General features: G+C 37.9%; 1 protein-coding gene across 2 annotated transcripts in view; it reads left to right on the forward strand.

Annotated features, from left to right (window-relative positions):
• Positions 1-22,814, forward strand: part of SMIM14 (small integral membrane protein 14) — a 79,825-nt gene that overhangs the window by 42,185 nt on the left and 14,826 nt on the right. For both annotated transcript variants that reach the window (XM_027055569.2, XM_053217450.1), the window contains exon 3: positions 17,463-17,511. In XM_027055569.2, coding sequence (XP_026911370.1) covers positions 17,463-17,511 — 49 coding nt within the window. The remainder of the gene's footprint in view (positions 1-17,462; positions 17,512-22,814) is intronic.

Consider the following 22,814-nt stretch of genomic DNA (forward strand, 5'->3'; position numbering starts at 1 on the left):
CCTTGGTAATTTAGTGTCAGCTAACCAAAAAATATCTTGCTGTTATTTTTTTAATGGACTTAGATTAAAGGCTCAGATTTTTCACTTATGTGAATAGGTGGCAGGACATTTGAAAGTCATGTGGGATGTAAGCCAGTCACAACAATCGAAGATCTGCCTCTCAGATATCCACGATGCCCTGATACTGACACATTGGAGAACATATGATGGGAGGAGAAGTAGAGTTTAAAAAAAAAAAAAGGAGGGGAGCCTGGGTGGCTCAGATGGTTAAGAGGCCTACTCTGGACTTCAGCTCAGGTCATGATCTCACAGGTTCGTGGGTTCGAGTTCTGTGTCGGGCTCTACTCTGACAGCGTGGAGCCTCCTTGATATTCCTTCTCATTCCCTCTCTCTCTGCCCTTCCCCCACTCGTGTGCATGCACTCTCTCAAAATAAATAAACATTAAAAAAAAGAGGAAACCCAAATAAGCTTATGAAGGTAGGCAAGAAGAAAGAAGAGAAGCGTAGTTCATAGAAAGCACAAGTAAAATGTTATGTGTGAGTGGGTTCTCATCCCCTGTTAAAAGAGTTAGATTGGAGTCTTGAAATGCTATTTACAAGGAAGACAGTTACTAGGGTGTCTGTGTGGCTCAGTCAGTTGAGTGTCTGACTCTTGATTTTGGCTCAGGTCATGATCCTAGGATCATTGGATTGAGCCCCAAGTTGGGCTCCACACTCAGCATGGAGGCTCCTTGAGATTCTTTCTCGCTCTCTCTCTTTCCCTCCCTCCCTCCATTTGCCCCTCTCTCCCCCCACCCAGTCTCTCTCTCTCTCTCTCTCTCTCTCAAAAAAAAAAAAAAATATATATATGTATATATATATATATAGTAGGTATGTGATAAAGGAGTGAGGAAAAAGCTATCTCAAAAGAATGCAGTACTCTTGATCTTAGACACAATATAATTCAAAGCCAAAACAATTAAGTGGAACATGGAAATAATATTGACAAAAGATAGAATTCATCAAAAAAATATGGACCTTTATGTCTTGAACAACGGAGAACACAAAAACTATTATAAATACAAGAAGAAACATTCTTTAGAAGTATCTGAGAAAAGATAGTGAAAGCCATAGAGATGCCTTTGTGGGGTTGGAGTGTGAGAACATGTGGGGGATGTGTGTGTGTGTAGGTCAGTATATGTTTGTAAATACATAGGAATGGTTTCCAAGGGGTATACTGGAGCTCATAATAATGGTTATATTGAGGAGTTTCAAGTTAGTCTAGGTACTAGCTTAAGCCCATGATGTAAGTTTTCCTTTTACAAATGAGGAAACTGAGGTACAGAGAAGTTAAGTCACTCTTTCCAGGTGTCAGAGCTGAACAGAGAGTGGCAGAGGCACATTCAACTCTGGCAGTTTAGCTCTAGGCCCTGTGCTGTTTCTTTTGTTTTCTTTTTTTTTAATAAAATTTTTAAGTTTATTTATTTTGAGAAAGAGAGGGCGCAAGCAGGGGAGGAGCAGAGAGGGAGAGAGAGAGAGAGAGAGAGAGAGAGACTCCCAAGCAGGTCTTGCACTGCCAGTGCGGAGCCCAATGTGGGGCTTGAACCCACTAACTGTGAGATTATGACCTGAGCGGAAACCAAGAGTCAGTCACTTGACCAACTGAGCCACCCAGGTGCCCTTGCCTTGTACTATTTCTTTAGTGCCCTGTTCTGTTCTGCTGCTGCCAGTTGGTCTCCTTCAAGCACCTTTAAAAACACTATATTTGTGGGGCGCCTGGGTGGCGCAGTCGGTTAAGCATCCGACTTCAGCCAGGTCAGGATCTCGCGGTCTGGGAGTTCGAGCCCCGCGTCAGGCTCTGGGCTGATGCCTCAGAGCCTGGAGCCTGTTTCCGATTCTGTGTCTCCCTCTCTCTCTGCTCCTCCCCCGTTCATGCTCTGTCTCTCTCTGTCCCAAAAATAAATAAACGTTGAAAAAAAAAATTTAAAAACACTATATTTGTGATCAAGGGAACATTAGGAGGATAGAAGAAAGCAATGAAGGAGAGACTCTTCACTGTATTTGTACAGTTTAAAACTGTGAATGTACTACCTAATCAAATAGCCTTAAAAATAAAACTCGGAAAGCACCTGGCTGGCTCAGTTAGTTAAGCATCCAACTTCGGCTCAGTTCATGATATTGCAGTTCATGAGTTCGAGCCCCTCATTGGGCTTTGTGCTGACAGCTCAGAACCTGAAGCCTGCTTTGGATTCTGTGTCTCCCTCTCTCTCTGCCCCTCCCCCGCTCATGCTCTGCCTCTCTCTGTCTCAAAATTAAATAAACATTAAAAAAAATTTAAAGAAAAAAACCTCTGCATACAACTCTTGATCTTGGGGTTGTGAGTTCAAGCCCCTCGTTGGGTACAGAGATTACTTAAGTAAAACTTTAAAAAGATAAAACTTTGTAAGCTACTTCAAAGGCGTTAGAAGCAGTAAAATTATACACAATATGTAGTACAGACTTTTTTCACTGAAGAAGAAAATTTTTGAGTATACTATTATATGATTTGAAAAGAAAAGATATTATGTTTAGCTTTCCCATAATTCTTTTCAAAAAATGTTTATTTATTTTGAGAGAGAGAGAGAGCACGCGCGAGCAGGTGGAGAAGGGGCAGAGAGGGAGAGAATCCCAAGCAGGCTCGTACTGTCAGCACAGAGCCCCACGTGGGGCTTGATCTCATGAATTGTGAGATCATGACCTGAGCCAAAATCAAGAGTGGGACGCTGAACCAAATGAGCCACCCAGGTGCCCCTAGCTCTTCAGTAATCCTAATAAGACTTTCTTTTGTTCTTAATTCTTTGATTTCTAAATTGGTAGATTTTTTTCTCATCAGCATATAAAAAATATATAAAAATAGAAAAAACTTGTATGTCTCCTAAGGCAAAATGGCTACAACAACAATTCAGTGCTTTTTTTACTGTTGCCTCATCAGTGCTTATGTAAATTTTGATTGTTTAACTCTTAGGCTGTACCAGTATAAAGAATATAAATCTGATTTTCATTCATTTTATTGTCTGTCTATAGTGTGGACTTTAAAAGCAAATGATTATATCTCCGGTTGTATTATAGGAGTGTTTTAAATAATACATTATAAGCTGCATTTACGTTTAAGGTTGATAAGACTGCAGTACAAAGAGTGCCCATTTTGGGGTGCTCATGACAAAGCTTTGCTTATTCACTTGGCAGGTGTACTTCTGGTGACTTAATTACATCATTGAGTTACACACAGGTTCATAACACAGTTGTACTTTGCTAAGTGTGTTTATGTCTCTATTTGTCTCCACAATGTTCAGAAACATTAATAAAAGGAGGCATTTTCTGACATTACAATCTATTTCTTTCATAATTAATGCTTTACTCATTAAATACTGGTTGGTAAGACTTCTTTTAAAGAAGTGGATAAAAATATATATACAGTGAGTTTCTTTCATTTAAAATCAGTTCTTTTCATCAAGTTATGCTATGTTGCATTACTTGATTTAATATGGAAACATGCTTAGTGATAAGTAATGGATTTTTCTTGATATGGTAGAATACTACTACATGTGTAGAAAGATGCCAGCACAAAATTGTAATCTCATTATAAATCGGTCATTTTTTAAAGTTGTGTGGTATTTTTTTGTGTGTGCCCTTGTGGAGTTAGTATTCTTTAAAAAAAAAAAAGGGCATTTCCTTACAACAACTGTATTTAGTTGTGTTTGTTTTTTTTTTTTTAATGACTAATATTTCCTTACAACAATAAAAACAGCCTGCAGGGGGCTTTTTCCATTCCCATTGAAGCCATTTGTAGAATTATTCTGGTTTCACCCTATTCTGCTCCCTTGATACCTCCTTCTTTCTCTGTTCTCCTTGACTGGCTGTCTCTTGGCATAAAATTTCTTCTATTAATGATAGGAGTTCCAGAAAGAGAGAACAGATAGATTTAGTAATGTGAACTTGGATCATGTTTTGTGTTTTTCCTGCTCTCTGTTGTAACCTAAGATTTGAAATAAGATAATCCCTTTTTTGGTTTGTTGAGCTTTGTATTTCACATCTAAACAGTGTAACTGAAACCTCTAAAATTTTAATTTACTTAAAGTTGTATTTGTATTAGAGTATTGTAAGCATGTGATCTGGGAGATCTTTGGTCAGAGTCCTCATTATAGGCCTGAAGGCCCTGTAAATTGTGGCTAATGTTCACTGTACTTAAATAAGTTACATTAAGATTGATTGGTTTTTTTCCTGGAAGAAAAATGTGTGTGCCTGAAAAATTTCTTGAGAAACCTGTCTACCTAGCAAATATATCTACTGCTAGTATCTTTTTCTATTTACTTAAAAATTTTAATGTTTATTTATTTATTTTTGAGAGAGCATGCATAAGTGTGAAAGAGGGGCAGAGAGAGAGCGGGAGAGAGAATCCAAGTAGGCTCCGCACTGTCAGCTCAACATGGGACTTGATCTCATGAGTCATGAGATAATGACCCAAGCCAAAATCAAGAGTATGACGCTTAACCAACTGAGCCACCCAGGCGCCTCTATTTATTTTAATTTTAATTTTAATTTTTGTAAAACACTTATTGAAATAATACATGAATATATTCTTTCAAAAAATAATCAGACATTAAAAAAAAAGTAAAAGTAGGGAAGTATATCTCCCCAATTTAATAATAGTATTTAGCATCTTCCATGTGGTACAAAGCCTTTTTTAATCATCTGATTAACTTCTGGGTTTTATTTTAGTTAATAAAGGAAATTTTAGTCAATTTCTTACTTTCAAATCTTAATATTTTTTATCAATATCATCCAGGCACTGGAAGACTAGTTAGTCCTTCTGTGGTTAGAGGTATAATTCAGTTTACCAATTAGGAAATGAGGTTATATGGGAGTGCCTGGGTGACTCAGTTGGCTAAGCATCCGACTTCAGCTCAGGTCATGATCTCATGGTCTGTGGGTTCAAGTCCCAGGTCGGGTTCTGTGCTGACAGCTCGGAGCCTGGAGCCTGCTTTGGATCCTGCCTCTCCCTTTCTCTCTGCCCCCCTCCCCTGCTTGCATTCTGTCTCTCAAAATGAATAAATATTGAAAATAATAATAAAAAAAGATAAAATAATGGTTGCATGTCCTTATGGCACACAATTCAAGCAGTATACTGTCAAAAGAGAAAATAAAAATCTCCCTATATTTTCCAATGCTTCATTGCTTCTTTACTGAATATAAGCTGTTAACATTTGTTTTATATTATTCCAGTTGTATGACCGCATAACAAATTACTCAAAAATTTAGTGGTATAAAACCTTTTATTAAGATGACAAACTCTGTGTCTCGAGTTCATACAGAGCATAGTGGAGGTGACATGTGTGTTGCACAATGTCTGGGTTCTTAGCTGTAAGACTCAGAGGCTGGGAGCAGGAAGCATCTGGAGGCTCACTCACTCATTGTCTGGCAGCTGATACTGGTAGACTGAAACCCTACCTAGTACTCCCAGCCTACATATGACCTTTTCATATGGATGCTTGGCTTCCTCACAGTGTGGTGGTGGCTTGCTTCCAAGGTTAAGTATCCATCTCAAGGGAGGATAGGGAAGGGGAAGAACCAGCCAGCAGCTGGATACTTTTTTTTTTTTTTTAATTTCCTTAAGTAATCTCTACACCCAACATGGGTCTCTAACTCAACAACCCCAAGATCAAGAGTCACATGCTCTACGGCCTGAGCCAGCCAGGCACCCCAGCAGCTGGATACTTTTTATGACCTGGCCTAAGAAATTGCATACAGCCCTTTGATTATAGCAATCACAAGCCTGCTTAGGTTCAAGAGGAGAGGAAATATATTCCATCCTTTTTTTTTTCAATTGAGGTATATTTGACATTATATTAATTTCAGGTATACAACAAAATGATTTGATACTTACATATTACTAAATGATCACCACAGTAAGTCTAGTTAACATCCAACATCATACATAGTTACAAAGAAATTTTTCATCTTGTGATGAGGAATTTTAGGATCTACCCTCTTAGCAACTTTCAAATCTGCAATATAGTGTTGTTAACTATAGTCACCATGTTTTACATTACATCCCCATGGCTTATTTTATAACTAGAATTTTGTACCTTTTGACCTCCTTCACCCATTTTGCCCACCCTCTACCACCCATCTTTGGTAACCACCTATCTATTCTCTGTATTCATTAGCTTGGTTTGTTGTTTTAAATTAAATGTATAAGGCAGATTATTGTCTTTCTCTGACTTACTTCACTTAGCTTATGTCCTCAAGGTCCATCTGGATTGCCACAAATGGCAAGATTTCATTCTTTTTATGTCTCTGTATACACACACACACACACACACACACACACACACACACACACCATCATCTTTATCCATTCATCCATCAGTGGACACTTAGGTTGTTTTCATATCTTGGCTACTGAAAATAATGCTGCAGTGCACATGGGTGTGCATATATCTTTTCAAATTAGTGTTTTCATTTTCTTCAGATAAATACCCAAAAGTGGAATTGCTGGATCATGTACTGGTAATTCTGGTCTTAATTTTTTTTTTTTTTTTTTTTTTTTTGAGAAACCTTATACTTTTTTCCATAGTGGCTGCACCAATTTCCATTCCCACCAATAGTGCACAAGGGTTTCCTTTTCTCCACATCTTCACTAATGCTTGTTATTTCTTGTCTTGTGCTGCTGTTTATAAGCTACCCTGTCTGTAGTATTGTTTTAGAAAAGTAAACTGAGACATTTGCTTACATGAAAAGATATACAAAGTGTGTTAATCAACTCTTTATGTTATCAATAAGGCTTTCGGTCTACAGTAGTCTCCTGTAGTCAAAACTTATATATGGATTTTTGACTATGCAAGGGGGGTCAATGTCCCTACCACTGTGTTGTTCAGGGATCAACTATTTTACAAATATCAATGTCTGGAATATAGTAACCAGAATGCTAACAAATAGTTATCATCATATGGTGGGATGTTGTCGATTTTGGTCACTGCTCTAAGAACTACTAGAACATTCCTGAGCTACTGAGCTCCATTAGAACGTAGGAAATGTTGTGTTTTGGATTTTTTGTTTGTTCTTTTAATAGGGCTTTATGTTTATGTTTCTTTCTTATTTTATTTTTTAATTAAAATTTTTTTTAATGTTTATTTATTTTTGAGAAAGAGAGAGTGCACAAGTGGGACAGGGTTAGAGAAAGGGAGACCTAGAATCAGAAGCAGACTCCAGGCTCTGAGCTGTCAGCACCAAGTCAGATGTAGGGCTCAAACCCACGAACCCATGAGATCATGACCTGAGCTGAAATCAGACATTTAACTGATTGAGCCACCCAGGTGCCTCTCTTTTCTTTCTTAATAAATGTTTATTCATTTTTGAGAGAGAGAATGTGAGCAGGGGAGGGGCAGAGAGAGCGGGACAGAGGATCTGACACAGGCTCTGTGTTGACATCGGTGAGCCCAAGGCAGAGGGCTCAAACATACCAACCATGAGATCCTGGCCTTAGCTGAAGTTGATGCTCAACCAGCTGAGCCACCCAGGCACCCTTATATTGTTATTTTATGTGTTAGGCTCCCTACTACATCTTTGGATCCATAATATATACTTGCTGTTTTATGACTTTATTTCCCAAGCTGCATATTGGAACACCTGACCTAACACTGATGATTTGTGAGAATACTTTAAAATGGGAACACCTGTTTTTTTTTTTCATCCTCTTTTTTCAATATCTTGCTCTCAAACTGGCAAGGAGTTTAGTTGTTGCAAATAATATACATATAATTCCTCTGAGCAGTTTAGGGAAAAAAATAGTCTCTTAAAATCTGAAAACCTTAGTTTGACAAAATGCACATGAAAATTACTCCTGGGATGCCTGGTCGCTCAGTCGGTTAAGTGTCTGACTCTTGGTTTTGGCTCAGGTCATGATCTCATGATTCTTGAGTTCGAGCCCCACATCCAGCTCTTTGCTGACAGTGGGGAGCCTGCTTGAGATTCTCTCTCTCCCTCTCTTTCTGCCCCTTCCTTATGCTCTATCTCTCTCAAAATAAATAAACTTTAACAAAAAATCACTCCTTAAATATTTGTCAAAGAAATGAATATTTTTCTCTATTTTTGTTTTGAGGAAAGCCACAGGAATCTCACTGCTCAGAGACTTTCAAGTGAACCTTACGACCATGAGCTGTGTTAGAGGACATTGACCCAACCGTTTAGTCATTACTTTGAAAGTACTTTTTGTTGTTGGTTTTAGAATTTCATTTAAAAAAAAATAATAGTGATAAATTTGAGCATGCTTATTTACACAGTCAGCCCTGTTTAATATTAAAATGACTTTTTCCCACTTTCCTGCAAATTGCTGTGATCTAAAAACGTTATCCTGTAGACCATGAACTGGGATTTTTATATACATGTTTAATTTTTTATATGTTTAATTATATCATTTAATCCTCATAATGCCTTAAAGTTCATAATGTTAAGCAGTTAGTTAGGCATGAACAAGGTGGGATAAAGCAGATGCTGGCCATACACTCTGAGCCACCCCACCCAGGGTTAACAGCCACACCTTCAGAGCCACTCCAGGGCTAACAGAACAAGAAAGGCCTAGCCACAGAGCTGGCTCAAAAGCCACAAGGGAACTTCCAAGAGCTGAGGATGAACACAAAAGGTGCAAGCTGCCTTAAGATCACAGCAAAAACTCATTAGAAACTCATAAATAGACAATGCATAAATAACAGAATGCATCATGGCTGCGTGCATGCACAGAAGCCAAACTGTTATGTAACCATCAGCTGTCAATCAAAGCCAAAATTACATATAGAAAAAGCAAACTTAAAAGGATGCAGTTAGAAAGTCTTGGGGCCATTGCCACTCTTGCTCTGGCAGTGGCCCACTTTCTCTCTTGAAAATATAGTATACTTATCTACTCAGTAAACTCTATCTCCCCATTCTGGTCTTGGGTCTCCAACTCTGGGTGCATCTGGGACAAGATGCACCTTGGTATCTGGTCAACCGAATGACCCAATAACATTAATAGGTCATATATATGTCTTTTATAGTTTGAAACTTTATGGAAAGTAACAGATAAAGAATTTGAACCCATATACCTCTGATTTTAAAGCTTCTCTTTTTAACCACTGTTCTGTTTACCAGTACACAGGCAGCTACTGTCCATGGGAAAGAACATGACTTCCAATATATGTGAGGTTCTTGAGCAGACATAAAAAAAATAGCAGTAAGTTCTAGTTCAGGTATTGTCTTAACTCGGGTGGCTAAAGCAAAATACCATGGATAGGTGGCTTAAACATCAAACATTTATTTCTCCCAATTCTGGAGTCTGGAAAGTCCAAGATCAAGTACAGGTAGACTTGGTGTCTGGTGATGGTTTTCTACTTGGTTTGCGGACAGCTGCCTTCTTGCTGTATCTTCAACATGGTACAGAGGGAATAAGGACTCTAGTCTCTTCTTAATATAAAGGCACTAATCCCATCGTGGGGGCTTTCCCCTTATGACCTCGTTTAAATCTATTTACCTCCCAAAGGCCCCGCTTCCAAAAACCATCACATTGGGGATTTAGGGCTTCAACAAGTGAAGTTGGGACACATTCAGTCTATAGTAGGTACATTTTGGTAACTCCAGAGAGAGACTTTCTTTTCTTTATAATTCTTTTCAGTGAATTTCTCCAAAGTAAGTTTTCTCAAAAAGATCCATTTATCTGCTTTTGTCATTAGAATTGTCTCTTTGAGAAGATGTGGTATAGTATTACTTGGCAATCAAAAAGAATGAAATCTTGCCATTTGCAACTATGTGGATGGAACTGGAGGGTATTATGCTAAGCAAAATTAGTCAGAAAGACAAAAATCATATGACTTCACTCATATGAGGACTTTAAGAGACAAAATAGATGAACATAAGGGAAGGGAAACAAAAATAATATAAAAACAGGGAGGGGGACAAAACAGAAGAGACTCATAAATATGGAGAAGAAACTGAGGGTTACTGGAGGGCAGACGGGCTAAATGGGTAAGGGGCACTAAGGAATCTACTCCTGAAATCATTGTTGCACTGTCTGCTAATTTGGATGTAAATTTTTTTTAAATTTTTAAAAAAGGGGGATTAAAAAAAAAAAAAGAATTGTCTCTTTGATCTACATTTTTCCCAGAGACCTCTGACAGCCAAGGGTTTCTGTTAGGCTTCCTGGGTATCATAACAGACTATTTTATATTCATCAATTTCCCTAATGTGAAATCTCTTGGCCAGGTCTCTTTTATTCTTTCAGTCTTTTTAAATCTGTGTTTTCTGCCTTTTTCCCTAATGAGTAAACATATTGATTATACTCATGTTATGCTGTCTCTGTGATTTTGAAGCAGGCTAACTTCAAAAAATTTTCCATGACCATCCTGGTTAGATGGAGAGATTTAAATCTACTTTTAGTTATTTTCTGGGATCCCAGGAACAGTGTTAACATGAAATTTACCTGGACAACAATTGTTGGCTATAGATAGTCCACATGTGGTTCTTCCCCTTGCCTCCACCGTAATACAGAAAATATTTGAAGTTTATGACTCCATCCTGTAGATCCTGTCATTTGTTTCCTTCACATATTATCCTTGGTTTTCTTCTAATTATATTTGTTTTCACAAATAGTTTCCTATTGGAATAGCCAAAATTAGCATCAATAGTACCACTGTATCCTCCAAATAAGTCAAGAGAAAACTAAGATGTAAATTAGGCCTTTGTTTAAACAGTTCCATCAAAACAGTGAGATTCTCTTGTATTTAAATGCATGGCTTTTTTAAAGTGTGTATTTATTTATTTTGAGGAAGAAAGAGAAAGAAAGTGTGTGCCTGTACATGAACACGGAAGGCGCAGAGAAGAGAGGAGAGAGAGAATCCCAAATAGGCTGCATGCTGTCAGCATGGAGCCCGACTTGGGTCTTGATCTCACCACTGTGAGATCATGACTTGATCCGAAACCAAGAGCCAGATGCTTAACCAACTGGGGCCACCCAGGTGCCCTTAATTCTTTAAAGACTGTAATTTACTCATCATAAGTGTTTGAATCTGAATACTGAAAATATATTCCAAAACACTGGTTTGGAAAAAACACGTAGTCCTGATCATGATACTTTGGCACCTCATTATTCAGAGCCTGCAGCATTGCCTGTTTGTGAACGTGAAGAATGTAGCCAGGAACTCAAAGAAGACCTGCCAGAAGAGCAGAGTCCAACCACAGCTCTTGGTGGAATGTCCCAAATATTCACTGCAGCTTGGACTAGAGTTGAAGTGCTGCACTCAGCCAGGCTTCCAATGAATAAATTCTTCTCATTCTTGGTTGAGGGGAGGGGAGGGGCGGGGGGGGGGGCAGTGCATGCACATGCCCGTAGGCACTCAGTTTTAATTTTCTTAAAGCTGAAAGAGCTCCTCTCTGCTTAGCATGAGCCAAAGGATTTATCATTTCCTGTTGAAAATCATTTGACTCCCACTCTTCTGGCTGCCCTTACCTAGAAAAAAACACTTATTATGAACCAACACAGCTTCCACATTAAACTGACATAATTTCTCTTTTTACCAATTATATGTGAATTAGTTAATTTTCTAGAAACTTATATAGCAGGACAAATTGTACATTACCATTTTTTATCATAGTCCCAAAGGGAAGCCTACTCTTTCTTCCCCTGGCACTTAAAGGAAGAGCTCTCTCTCTCTCTCTTCTTAATGTTTGTTTATTTTTGAGAGAGAGAAAGAGAGAGCATGAGTGGGAAAGGAGCAGGAAGAGAGGGAGGCACAGAATCTGAAGCAGGCTCCAGATGTCAGCACAAAGCCCTACGTGGGGCTCGAACCCATGAACCATAAGATCATGACCTGAGCTGAAGTCGGATGCTTAACTGACTGACCCACCCTGGTGCCCCTCCCTCCCTCCCTCCCTCCCTCCCTCTCTCTCTCTCTCTCTCTCTCTCTCTCTCTCTCTCTCTCTCAAGTGATCTCTGTGCCCAAGGTGGGGTTCTAACTCAGGATCAAGAGACACATGCTCATCAATTAAGCCAGCCAGGTATCCCAAGAGAGATCTCTTTCAGTGTAGAAGGAAAACATTGGCTATGTTGGTCTTAGAGCTACTTAATAACTACACATATGGTTATTTTCACTTTAGTGAGATTTTGCTTCAGTTCAATTATACAGTACATCAACTCATGGGAGTATTTTGTAACAATTCAGAATTGTGCTTGAGAGAATGTAATGATATGTTGTTAACTATAAAATTATGATACAAAATTTTGTACATTGTAAAGTAGAATGGAATTGTGTTAAGGATTTAGATTTTGGAGTTAGTACTGGATAATCAAGTTAGCTAACCTCTCCCAAACTCAAGTTTCATCCATCAGTAAAGTAGCAATAATAGAACCTGTCCCCAGCTCTTGGTTGAGAATTAAATAACAAGTTAAAGTTCTTACTACAGTACCTACCACATACAAGTTTCCAGTGTTTGTGATTATAATAAATTATTTAAGTTATAATAAGTCACTTTTTAAAGTAATACAATTTTAAAAGTAATATAATTTTTATTTAAATATGTCCCAAATATTATAAAATGAGAAAGTACTCCCAATTCCACAATGATAAACCATATGGGTATCTGTTATATATTGCTATGTCTCAGAATTGAAGGCAGTCAGACAAATGACATCAGTAGCATACTGTGATGATTTGAGCATACAGAGAGAGCATTTGGTCCTGGGGTTAAATACAACAGCTAAGTAACATGGCTCTTATGCCCCAGCCGCAAGTGACTTTGTGGTTCTTCATCACTATCTCACAGGAGCCTGTTCACCTAAGGCCCTTTCCTAGTTGTTTATTCTGCCTGGAATGCTCAATCCCTTGATCTTTACTGTCCCGTAGATAGCCCCTTAAGTGTTATTGCCTCTCTCTGCCTGATTTAGATATAATGCCATCCTGTTTTTGTTCTCTGCATGGCTCTCTGAAATTTTTTATAATATATATATTTTTAATTTTTTTAACGTTTATTTATTTTTGAGAGAGAGACAGAGTGCAATTGGGGGAGGGGCAGAGAGAGAGGGAGACACAGAATTTGAAGCAGGCTCCAGGCTCTGAGCTGTCAGTGCAGAGCCTGACATGGGGCTCGAAGCCACCAACTGTGAGATCATGACCTGAGATGAAGTCGGATGCTTAACCGACTGAGCCACCCAGGCGCCCCATAATATATTTGTTAATCGTCTGATTTCCCCCCACAAGACTGTATGATCCATAAAAGTAGAAACTTTGTCTTTTTCATACTATATCCTCAGTACCTAGATCTGTACTTGGCACATAGTAGGCATTTAATAAGTATATTGAATGAATAAGTGAACAAATGATTGTTGCATTATTATTATTATATAGATGTAATTCATGAGCATCTCACATTTCTACATGAACATTTTAAAAACATGTTTGTTTATTTTTGAGAAAGAGTGTGGGGGAGGGGCAGAGACAGAGAGAGGAAGAGAGAGAGAATCCTAAGCAGGCTCTGTCCTGTCAGCACAGAGCCTGACATGGGACTCAGTCTCACAAACCGTGAGATCTTGACCTGAACTGAAATCAAAAGTTGGATGCTTAACCTACTGAGCCACCCAGCTGCCCTCTAAATGAACATTCTTATATGGCTACAGAGAAATATTTGTTTTTTCTCTTATTCCATGTGTGTTTCCTAGTAAGTTCAATGATTTAAGAGCACAATAGTAAATATTTTAGGCTCGATGACTCTATAATTATAACCTCAGCTGTTGTAGTGAAAGCAGCCGTAGACAATATATAAATGAATGCGTGTGGCTGTGTTTCAGTAAAACTGCAAGCATACCTCATTTTATTGCACTTTCTTGCACTTCATACATACTGCATTTTCTACAAATTGAGGGTTTGTAGCAACCCTGCATTGATCGAAGTCTTACCAGTACCATTTTTCTATCAGCATTTGCTTGCTTCATGTCTCTGTGTCACATTTTGGCAATTCTTGCAATATTTCAAGCTTTATCATTATTATTTATTATGGTGATCTGTGATGAGTGGTCTTTGATATTACTGTTGTAATTGGTTTGGGGGTACCATGAACTTCATCCATATAGTATGGCGAACTTAATCCATAAATGTTGTATGTGTTCTGACTGTTCCACTGGCTGGCTATCTATCCCGCCCCGCCCCCCCCCCCCCCCCCATCTCTCTCCCTGTCCTCAGTACTCCTTATTCCCTGAGACATAAAAGCATTAAAATTGGGTCAATAATAGCCCTGTGATGGTCTCTTAAGTGTTCAAGTGAAAGGAAGAGTCCCACATCTCTTACTTTAAATCAAAAACTATTAATGATTAAGCTCAGTGAGAAAGGCATGTCAAAAACCAAGATAGACTGAAAGCTAGGTCTCTTGGGCCAGTTAGGCAAGCTGTGAATGCAAAGGAAAAATTCTTGAAAGAAAATTAAAAGTTCTACTCCAGTGAACACATGAATGATAAGAAAGCAAAACAGCCTTACTGCTGATAATGGAAAAAGTTTGAGTGGTCTGGATAGAAGACCAAACCAGCTACCACCTTCCCTTAAGCAAAAGCCTAATCCAGAGCAAGAAGATCCTAACTCTCTTCAATTCCATGAAGGCTGAGAGAGGTGAGGAAGCTACAGAAGAAAGGTTTGAAGCTAACAAGAGGTTGATTCATGAGTTTTAAGGAAAGAGGTTATTTCTATAACAAAGTGCAAGGTGAAGTGGCAAGTGCTGATTTGGATGCTGCAGCAAGTTACCCAGAAGATCTAGCTGAGATAGTTCATTAAGGTAACTACACTGAACAGTAGATTTTCAGTGTAGATGAAACAGCCTTCTATTGGAAGAAGATACCATTTAGGACTTTCTTAGCCAGAGAAGTCAATGCCTGGCTTCAAGGGACACGTTGACTGTCTTATTCGAGGCTAATGCAGGGACTGACTTTAAGTTGCAGCCAGTGCTCATGCTCATTTACTGTTCCCCAAATCCTAGGACTCTTAAGAATTATGCTAAATCTATTCTGCTGGTGTCTGTTGGAACAACAAAGCTTCCATGACATCACGTCTGCAACATGGTTTACTGAATATTTTAAACCCACCACTAGGACCTATTGCTCAGGAAAGAAGATTCCTTTCAAAATATTACTGCTCATTGACGGTGGACCTGGTCACTCAAGAGCTGTGATGGTGATGAATGTTGTTTTCATGCCTGCTACAACATCTATTCTGCAGCCCTGTGGATCAAGGAATCATTTTAACGTTCCAGTCTTATTACTTAAAAAATACATTTCATCAGGCTAGAGCTGCCTCAGGTAGTGATTCTTCTGATGGATCTGGGCAAAGTGAATTGAATGTGTTCTCTATATCTATGAGCTCTGCTTGTTTTTTGTTTTTAGATTCCGCATATAAGTGAGATCATACGCTATTTTTCTTTTTCTTTTTTTTTAAAGTTTATTTATTTTGAGAGAGAGAGAGTGCGCGTGCGTGCATGCAGGTGGTGGGGGGTGAGGAGGGCAGAGAGAAAGAGGGAGAGAGAGAATCCCAAGCAGGCTCCACACTGTCAGCACAGAGCCCTGTCAGCAGGGGCTCGATTTCGTGAACCATAAGATCACTATCTGAGCCGAAATCAAGAGTCAGACACTTAACTGCTTAACTAACTGAGCCACCCAGGTGCCCCTTTCTCTTTTTCTTTGTGACTTCTTTCACTTAGCACAATTCCCTCTGGGTCCATCCCTGTTGTTGCAAATGGCAAGATTTCATTTTTTTAGTGGCTGAATAATATTTCATTGTATATATATTTGCAACATTGTCCTTATCCATTCATCCATTCCTGGGCATCTAGATTGCTTCCATGTCTTGGCTATTGTAAATAAGGCTGCAGTGAAATGGGGGGGGGGGGCGGTGCATATATTTTCAAATAAGTGTTTTCATTTTCTATGGATAAATACCCAGAAGTGTAATTGCTGAATCATATGGTGATTCTATTTTTAATTTTTTGAGGAACTTTCATACTGTTTTCCATAGTGGCTGCACCAATTTACATTCCTACCAATAATGCCCAAGAGTTCCCTTTTGTCAACATCCTCACCAACACTTGTTGCTTTTGTATTTTTGATAATAGCCATAGAATGTATAATTTTTAAAGAGGTTTTTGATAGATCCCTTTCTTATTTAGGGTTAAGATCTGTCTTCCCATTTTAATTCAAGTAGGACTACTTTTAGAGGTATATACCAAAGCACGCCTGATCGTCTTAGAGAACAGTTTATAAAACGATTTGTTTAGTTGTTAATTCCAATAATTGTTTAGATGAGGTCCTAATTGGTATGGCACAGTAGTAATAATAGCTAACGTTCCTTGGTTTCTTACTACAGTTCATTTGCATTATCTATTTTAATCCTCACTAGTACTCAAATATAGGTAATATTATCCTCATTTTACCAGGTGAGGAAACTAAAGTTTAGAAGTGTTAAAGACCTTGACCAAGGTCTTTGAAACTCTAGAAGTTTGCAGATCCAGACTTTAAATCCAGGTCTTTTCTGCAGAGCTCTCATACTTAACCAGCTAAGCACACCTGCTCTGTTGTTTTCCCAAGCAATTGCAAGTCATGAGTTACTACTTTAATGGAGAGAGGGTGTCATTATAAAGTAACAAGGCTGAATTAAAAAGTTGCATGCTCCTCATTCTCTTTTACTATATGGCCATCTCTATTTTAAGATTTATCATGTCATTTCTAAACATCATAAAATTTCTCAGCATAGGGTGGACATTCATAAAAGGATGATGTATATTTATTGATAGTTTTTTCTTTTAAATTTTCTTTTTAAAAATAATAATCACATGGTCCCAAAATTGTGTAAAAAGATAAATATTGAAAACTTTAGTTTTCATCTCTGTCAGAGTCTACTCCTCCATTCCACCCCCAACCCCTGTGGTATCCATTTTTATTAGTTCCTTATAGCCATGGTTTATGCAGATCTAAGCAAAAAAGGGAAAGTATTTGTTCTTCCCTTTCAAAGATGCATTTTCTACAAATAGAATCTTTTTTTTTTCTCTGCTTCGAATTTTCCATGAGAAAAAAATCTCATTAACAAAGTTTACTCTCTTTCTAGTAGTCTTCCTCTACAGTTTAGCGTTCTTCTTTGGGAAGTTTAATAATGTGAAGCAGTTTAGGTAGGTCACAGGTGATTTTTTTTTTTTTAATTCCTTAATATAAATGGGTGAATTGTGCTAGATCACAGTGTATTTGAAAATTATTTTGACTAGAAAAAATCCCCCAAAGCTCGACTGCTCCTTAGTGTAGTCTATGTTTGTATCTGATTCTGAAGGTACAATATATCTACTGCGGTAGCATTTGTTTAAAAATAAAAAAAAAAAAAAGATCTTTCTAATAAAGATTAACCACTTTTGGTTAAATCCAATGGCTAACTTTCCTTTCTTCTTATTCATTGTAGTTGAGGCAGTCCCAGTCCTACTGCACAGACACAGAATGTCTTCAAGAATGTAAGTAACGATGGCACAGGAAGAGCCTTGCATTGGGGCAGAATTAGAGGACAGATGACTGTGAATGTTGGAAATTGTATTTATGGTTTGTTGTTCAAGGAAATGGTTCTCAGTAATGTATTTCCTACTTAAATATTTCATTTTTTGACTTAAACATTTTTTTCTTCCTCAAAAACAAATTTTCATTGAAGAAAATTTTTAAATCATAGATAAGGAAAAACTTGCAGAATACTAAAAGATAACCATTATTGACAACTTGCTATAAAACCTTTCAGACCTTTTTCTTGGCAAATATATGTGTAACGTGCACTTCTGGCTGGTCACACTGGAACAGCAAGGCTGCTAGTGCAAACCCCTCACCCTTTCTGTACCATGTCTTTTTTGCATCCATTGGCAGCTTTGGGAACTTTTGAATGGAGAGAGGAGCCCATTCTTTCCCAGGGTGTGGAGGCTTTGGGGCTTTGGCTCTGACATTAGCATTCTCTAGGGAGCAAAGGCAGTTGGGAAGTTTCTCAATATGGCTTTATGGGCAGTGGTGATGGTAAAGTGAGAATCAGAAGAGAAAGATGGATCCTGCATTGTGAATATAGCTGATAGACTTGGTGGCTATTAGGTGAAGCACCTTTTTTACAGACACAAATAACTTGAGGGGTTCTAATACCTAACATTCAAGCCAGTTCTGTCTTAGCCATAATGATTTGACTGTAAGAATGGAAGTATGACATTAATAGGAAGGTGAAACCTGACACAATTAATTTCAGATACATTTGTGAAAATGGGATCACTTTGTGTGTATTGTTTTTCACCACTGTATTATAAACATATTAGTGTATATTTATCTTAAAAATAGTTACTGACTAAATAATAATACATTTTGGGAATACATCAGTGTTTAAGTGATTTCCTTTTATTGGAATCTTAGCCTGCTGATGTATTTTTTGCTATTATAAATAATAGTTGAACAGATATCCTTTATATGCATATTTTTAATTAAATTATTTTTTACCTTAAAATTTTATTTTTCATTTTACAGAGAGAGCTTGCAAGTTTGGGAGGGGGTTGAAGGGGGGAGAGAGAGAGAGAGAGACAGAGACAGACACAGAGAGACACGGAGGGAGGGAGGGAGGGAATGAATCTCAAGCAGGCTCCGCACTGTCAGCACAGAGCCCAACAGAGGGCTTGATCCCATGACCCTGGGATCCTGACCTGAGCTGAAATCAAGAGTCAGACCCTCAACTGGATCAGCCACCCATGTGCCTCTGTTTTTTACCTTTTCCCTCTACTTCACCCATTTCTCCCACTTGTCAGCCCCCACCTCTGACAACCACCAATTGGATCTTTGTGTCTATGAGCTTATTTTGTTTTGTTAGATTTTACATATAAGTGAGATAATACAGTATTCATCTTTCTCTGTTTCCCTTATTTCACTTCCATCCATGTTGTCACAAATGGCAAGATTTCATTGTTTCTTATGGCTAAATAATATCCTATTGTGTGTGTATATATATATATACACCATAAGTTCTTTACCATTCATTGTGGATGGACAATTAGATTGTTTCCATACCTTGGCTATTGTAAATAGTGCTGCATTGAACATGGGGGTGCATATATCTTTTTGAATTAATGTTTTTGTTTTCTTTGGGGAAAACCCAGAGGTGGAGTTGCTGGGTCATATAATGGTAGTTCTTGTTTAAACTTTTTGAAGAACCTACATACTGTCTTCCATAGTGGCTATACCAATTTACATTCTGATCAACAGTGCACAGGGTTCTTTTTTCTCTACATCCTCACCAACACTAGTTATTTCTTACCTTTTTGGTAATAGGCTTTCTAACAGGTATGAGATGATATCTCATTGTGGTTTTGTTTGCAGGGTCCTGATGTTAGGTGACTTTAACCTGTTTGCCATCTGTGTCTTCTTTGGGAAAATGTCTATTCAGATCTTCTGATAACTTAAAAAAAATTTTTTTTAATGTTTATTTTTGAGAGAGAGGGAAACAGAGTGCAAGCAGAGAGAGGGAGGGAGACACAGAATCTGAAGCAGGCTCCAGGCTCTGAGCTGTCAGAGCCCCAACGTGGGGCTCAAATCACAAACCATGAGATTATGACCTGAGCTGAAGTCACCCCAAATACTTTAGCTTTGTAATAGAATTTGAAATCAGGGATTGTGATGCCTTCAACTTTTTTCTTTTCTCAAGATTGCTTTGGGGTCTTTTGTGGTTCTATACAAAGTTTAGGATTGTTTGTTATATTTCTGTGAAATATGCCTTTGGAATTTTGATAGGAATTGAATTGAATATGTAATTGCTTTGAGTAGTATGGACATTTTAACAATTATTCCAGTGTGTGGGCATGGAGTATCTTTTTATTTGTGTCTTCGATTTCTTTCATTTCAACACACAGCTCTTTCACCTCCTTGGTTAAATTTATTCCTAGGTGTTTTTTGATGCAATTATAAATGGGACTGTGTTCTTAATTTCTCTTTTTGCTAGCTTGTTATTAGTGTATAGAAACACAACAGGTTTTTGTGTTGATTTTATATGTTGCAATATTAGTGAATTTGTTTATTCTAACATCTTTTTGATGGAGTCTTTAGGGTTTTCTATACATAATGTCATCAGCTAATAGTGACACTTTTACTTCATTTTAAATTTGGTTGCCTTTTATTTCTTTTTCTTGCCTAATTGCTCTGGCTAGGATTTCTAATACTGTGTTGGATAAAAGTGGCCAGAGTGAACATCCTTGTTGTGTTCCTGGTTTTAGAGGAAAAGTTTTTCGGTTTCACAGTTAAATATGGTGTTAGCTTTGGGCTTTATTATGTTGAGGTACATTTTCACCTTGTTGAGAGTTTTTGTAATAAATGGATGTTTAATTTTGTCTAATGCATTTCCTGCATCTATTGAGATGATCATATGACTTTTATCCTTAATTTTGTTAATGTAATATATATCACATTGACTGATTTGTGATCCTTAGAGTAAATCCCACTTGATCATGATGTATGATCTTTTTAAAGTATTGTTGAATTCTATTTGCTAATGTTTTGAGGATTTTTACATCTGTGTGAATAAGGGACATTAGCCTGTACCTTTTTTTCTTGTGGTATCCTTGTTGGTTTTGGTACTAGGGTAATGTTGGCTTCATAAAATGAGTTTAGTAGAATTACCTCCTCTTCTGTTTTTGGATGAGTTTGAAAAGGATTAGTGTTAATTCTTTTTTAAATGTTTGGTAGAATTCACCAGTGAAGCTGTTTGGTCCTGGACTTTTGTTTGTTGGGAGGGTTTTGATTACTGATTCAGTCTCCTTACTAGTAATCAGTCTGCTCAGATTTTCTGTTTTATCATGATGCAGTCTTGGTAGGCTGTATGTTTCTAGGAGGTTATTCATTTCTTCTAGGTTGTCCAGTTTGTTGGTGTATGATTATTCATACTAATGTTATGATCCTTTATATTTTTATAGTATCAGTTGTAACATCTCTTTCATATCTGATTTTAGTTGAGTCCTTTCTCTCTTTTTTTGGTTACTCTGACTAAAGGTTTATCAATTTTGTTTATCTTTTCAGAGAATTAGCTCTTAGTTTTATCAGTCTTCTCTAGTATCTTTTTAATTTCTTTATCATTGATTTCTACTCTAATCTTTGTTATTCCCTTACATCTACTAACTATGGGCTCTATTCTGTTTTTTTTCTACTTTTTGAGGTATAAAGTTAGATCGTTTGAGACTTTTCTTATTGCTTGAGGTAGGCATTTATCACTGTGAACTTCTCTCTTAGAACTGCTTTTGCTTGTGGTGTGCCTGGGTTGCTCAGTCAGTTAAGCATCCAACTTTGGCTCAGGTCATGATCTCATGGTCTGTGAGCTTGAGCCCCATGTTAGGCTCTGTACTAACAGCTCAGAGTCTGGAGCCTGTTTTGGATTCTGTGTCCCTCTCTTTCTCTGCCCCTCCCCCACTCACACTGTCTCACTCTAAAAAATAAATAAAACATAAAAATAATAATAGTAAATGAACTGCTTTTGCTGCATCCCCAAAATTTTAGTGTTATAATTGAATTTTTGTTTGTTTCAGGATATTTTTGATTGTATAAAATTTTTCTGGGGTGCCTGGCTTGTTCAGTTGGTAGAGCATGCAACTCTTAATCACAGGGTTCTGAGTTCAAGCCCCATGTTCAGTGTGGAGCCTAGTTTTATATTGCTGTGGTTGGAAAAGATGCTTGATATGATTTCAGTCCTCTTAAATTTATTAAGACTTACTTGTGGTCAACATATGATCTATTCTAGAGAATGTTTTCTGTGCACTTGAGAAGAATGTATATTCTGTTGCTTTTGGAGGGAATGTTCTATATATACAGTTAAGTCCATCTGATCTGACATGTCATTTAAGGCTGATGTTTCCCTATTGATTTTCTGTCTGGATGATCTATCCATTGGCATAAGTGAGGTATTAAAGTTCCCTGCTATTATTGTATTGCTGTCTATTTCTCCATTGAGGTCTGTTAATATTTGCTTTATATATTTTGGTGCTCCTATAAATATTTACAACTATTGTATCCTTTTACTGGATTGACCCCTTCATCATTATGTAATGCCCTTATTTGTCTCTTATTATGTAGTCTTTGTTTTAAAATTGATTTTGTCTGGGCACCTGGGTGGCTCAGTCAGTTCAGTGTCCAACTCTTGATTTCGGCTCAGGTCATGATCTCATAGTTCATGGGAGCAAGCCCCTCATCAGTCTCTGTGCTGACAGTGTGGAACCTGCTTGGGATTCTCTCTCTCATCTATCTCTCTGTCCCTTCCCTGCTCATGCTCTCTCTCTCTCTAAATAAATAAAAAACATTCAAAAATAAATAAATAAAATTGATTTTGTTGGATATATGTATTAGCTACCCCAGCTTTCTTTTGGTTTCTTTTTTTTTTTAATGTTTATTCATTTTTCAGAGAGAGACAGAGAGCATGAGCAGGTAAGGGGCAGAGAGAGAGAGAGGGAGACACGGAACTTGAAGCAGGCTCCAGGCTGTGAGGTGTCAGCACAGAGCCTGACATGGGGCTCAAACCCACGAACCGTGAGATCATGACCTGAGCCAAAGTTGGATGCTTAACTGACTGAGCCAGCCAGGCACCCCTCTTTTTTTTTTTTAAACATTTATTTCTTTATTTTTGAGAAAGAGAGTGAGCACAAGTGGGGGAGGGGCAGAGAGAGCGGGGGCAGGGTGGCAGGGGGACACAGAACCTGAAGCAGGCTCCAGACCCCTCTAATGCGGGGCTTGAACCCATGCACCACAAGATCATGACCTGAGCCTAAGT

The sequence above is a fragment of the Acinonyx jubatus genome, chromosome B1, assembly GCF_027475565.1.
Source record: "Acinonyx jubatus isolate Ajub_Pintada_27869175 chromosome B1, VMU_Ajub_asm_v1.0, whole genome shotgun sequence".
Lineage (NCBI taxonomy): Eukaryota > Metazoa > Chordata > Mammalia > Carnivora > Felidae > Acinonyx > Acinonyx jubatus.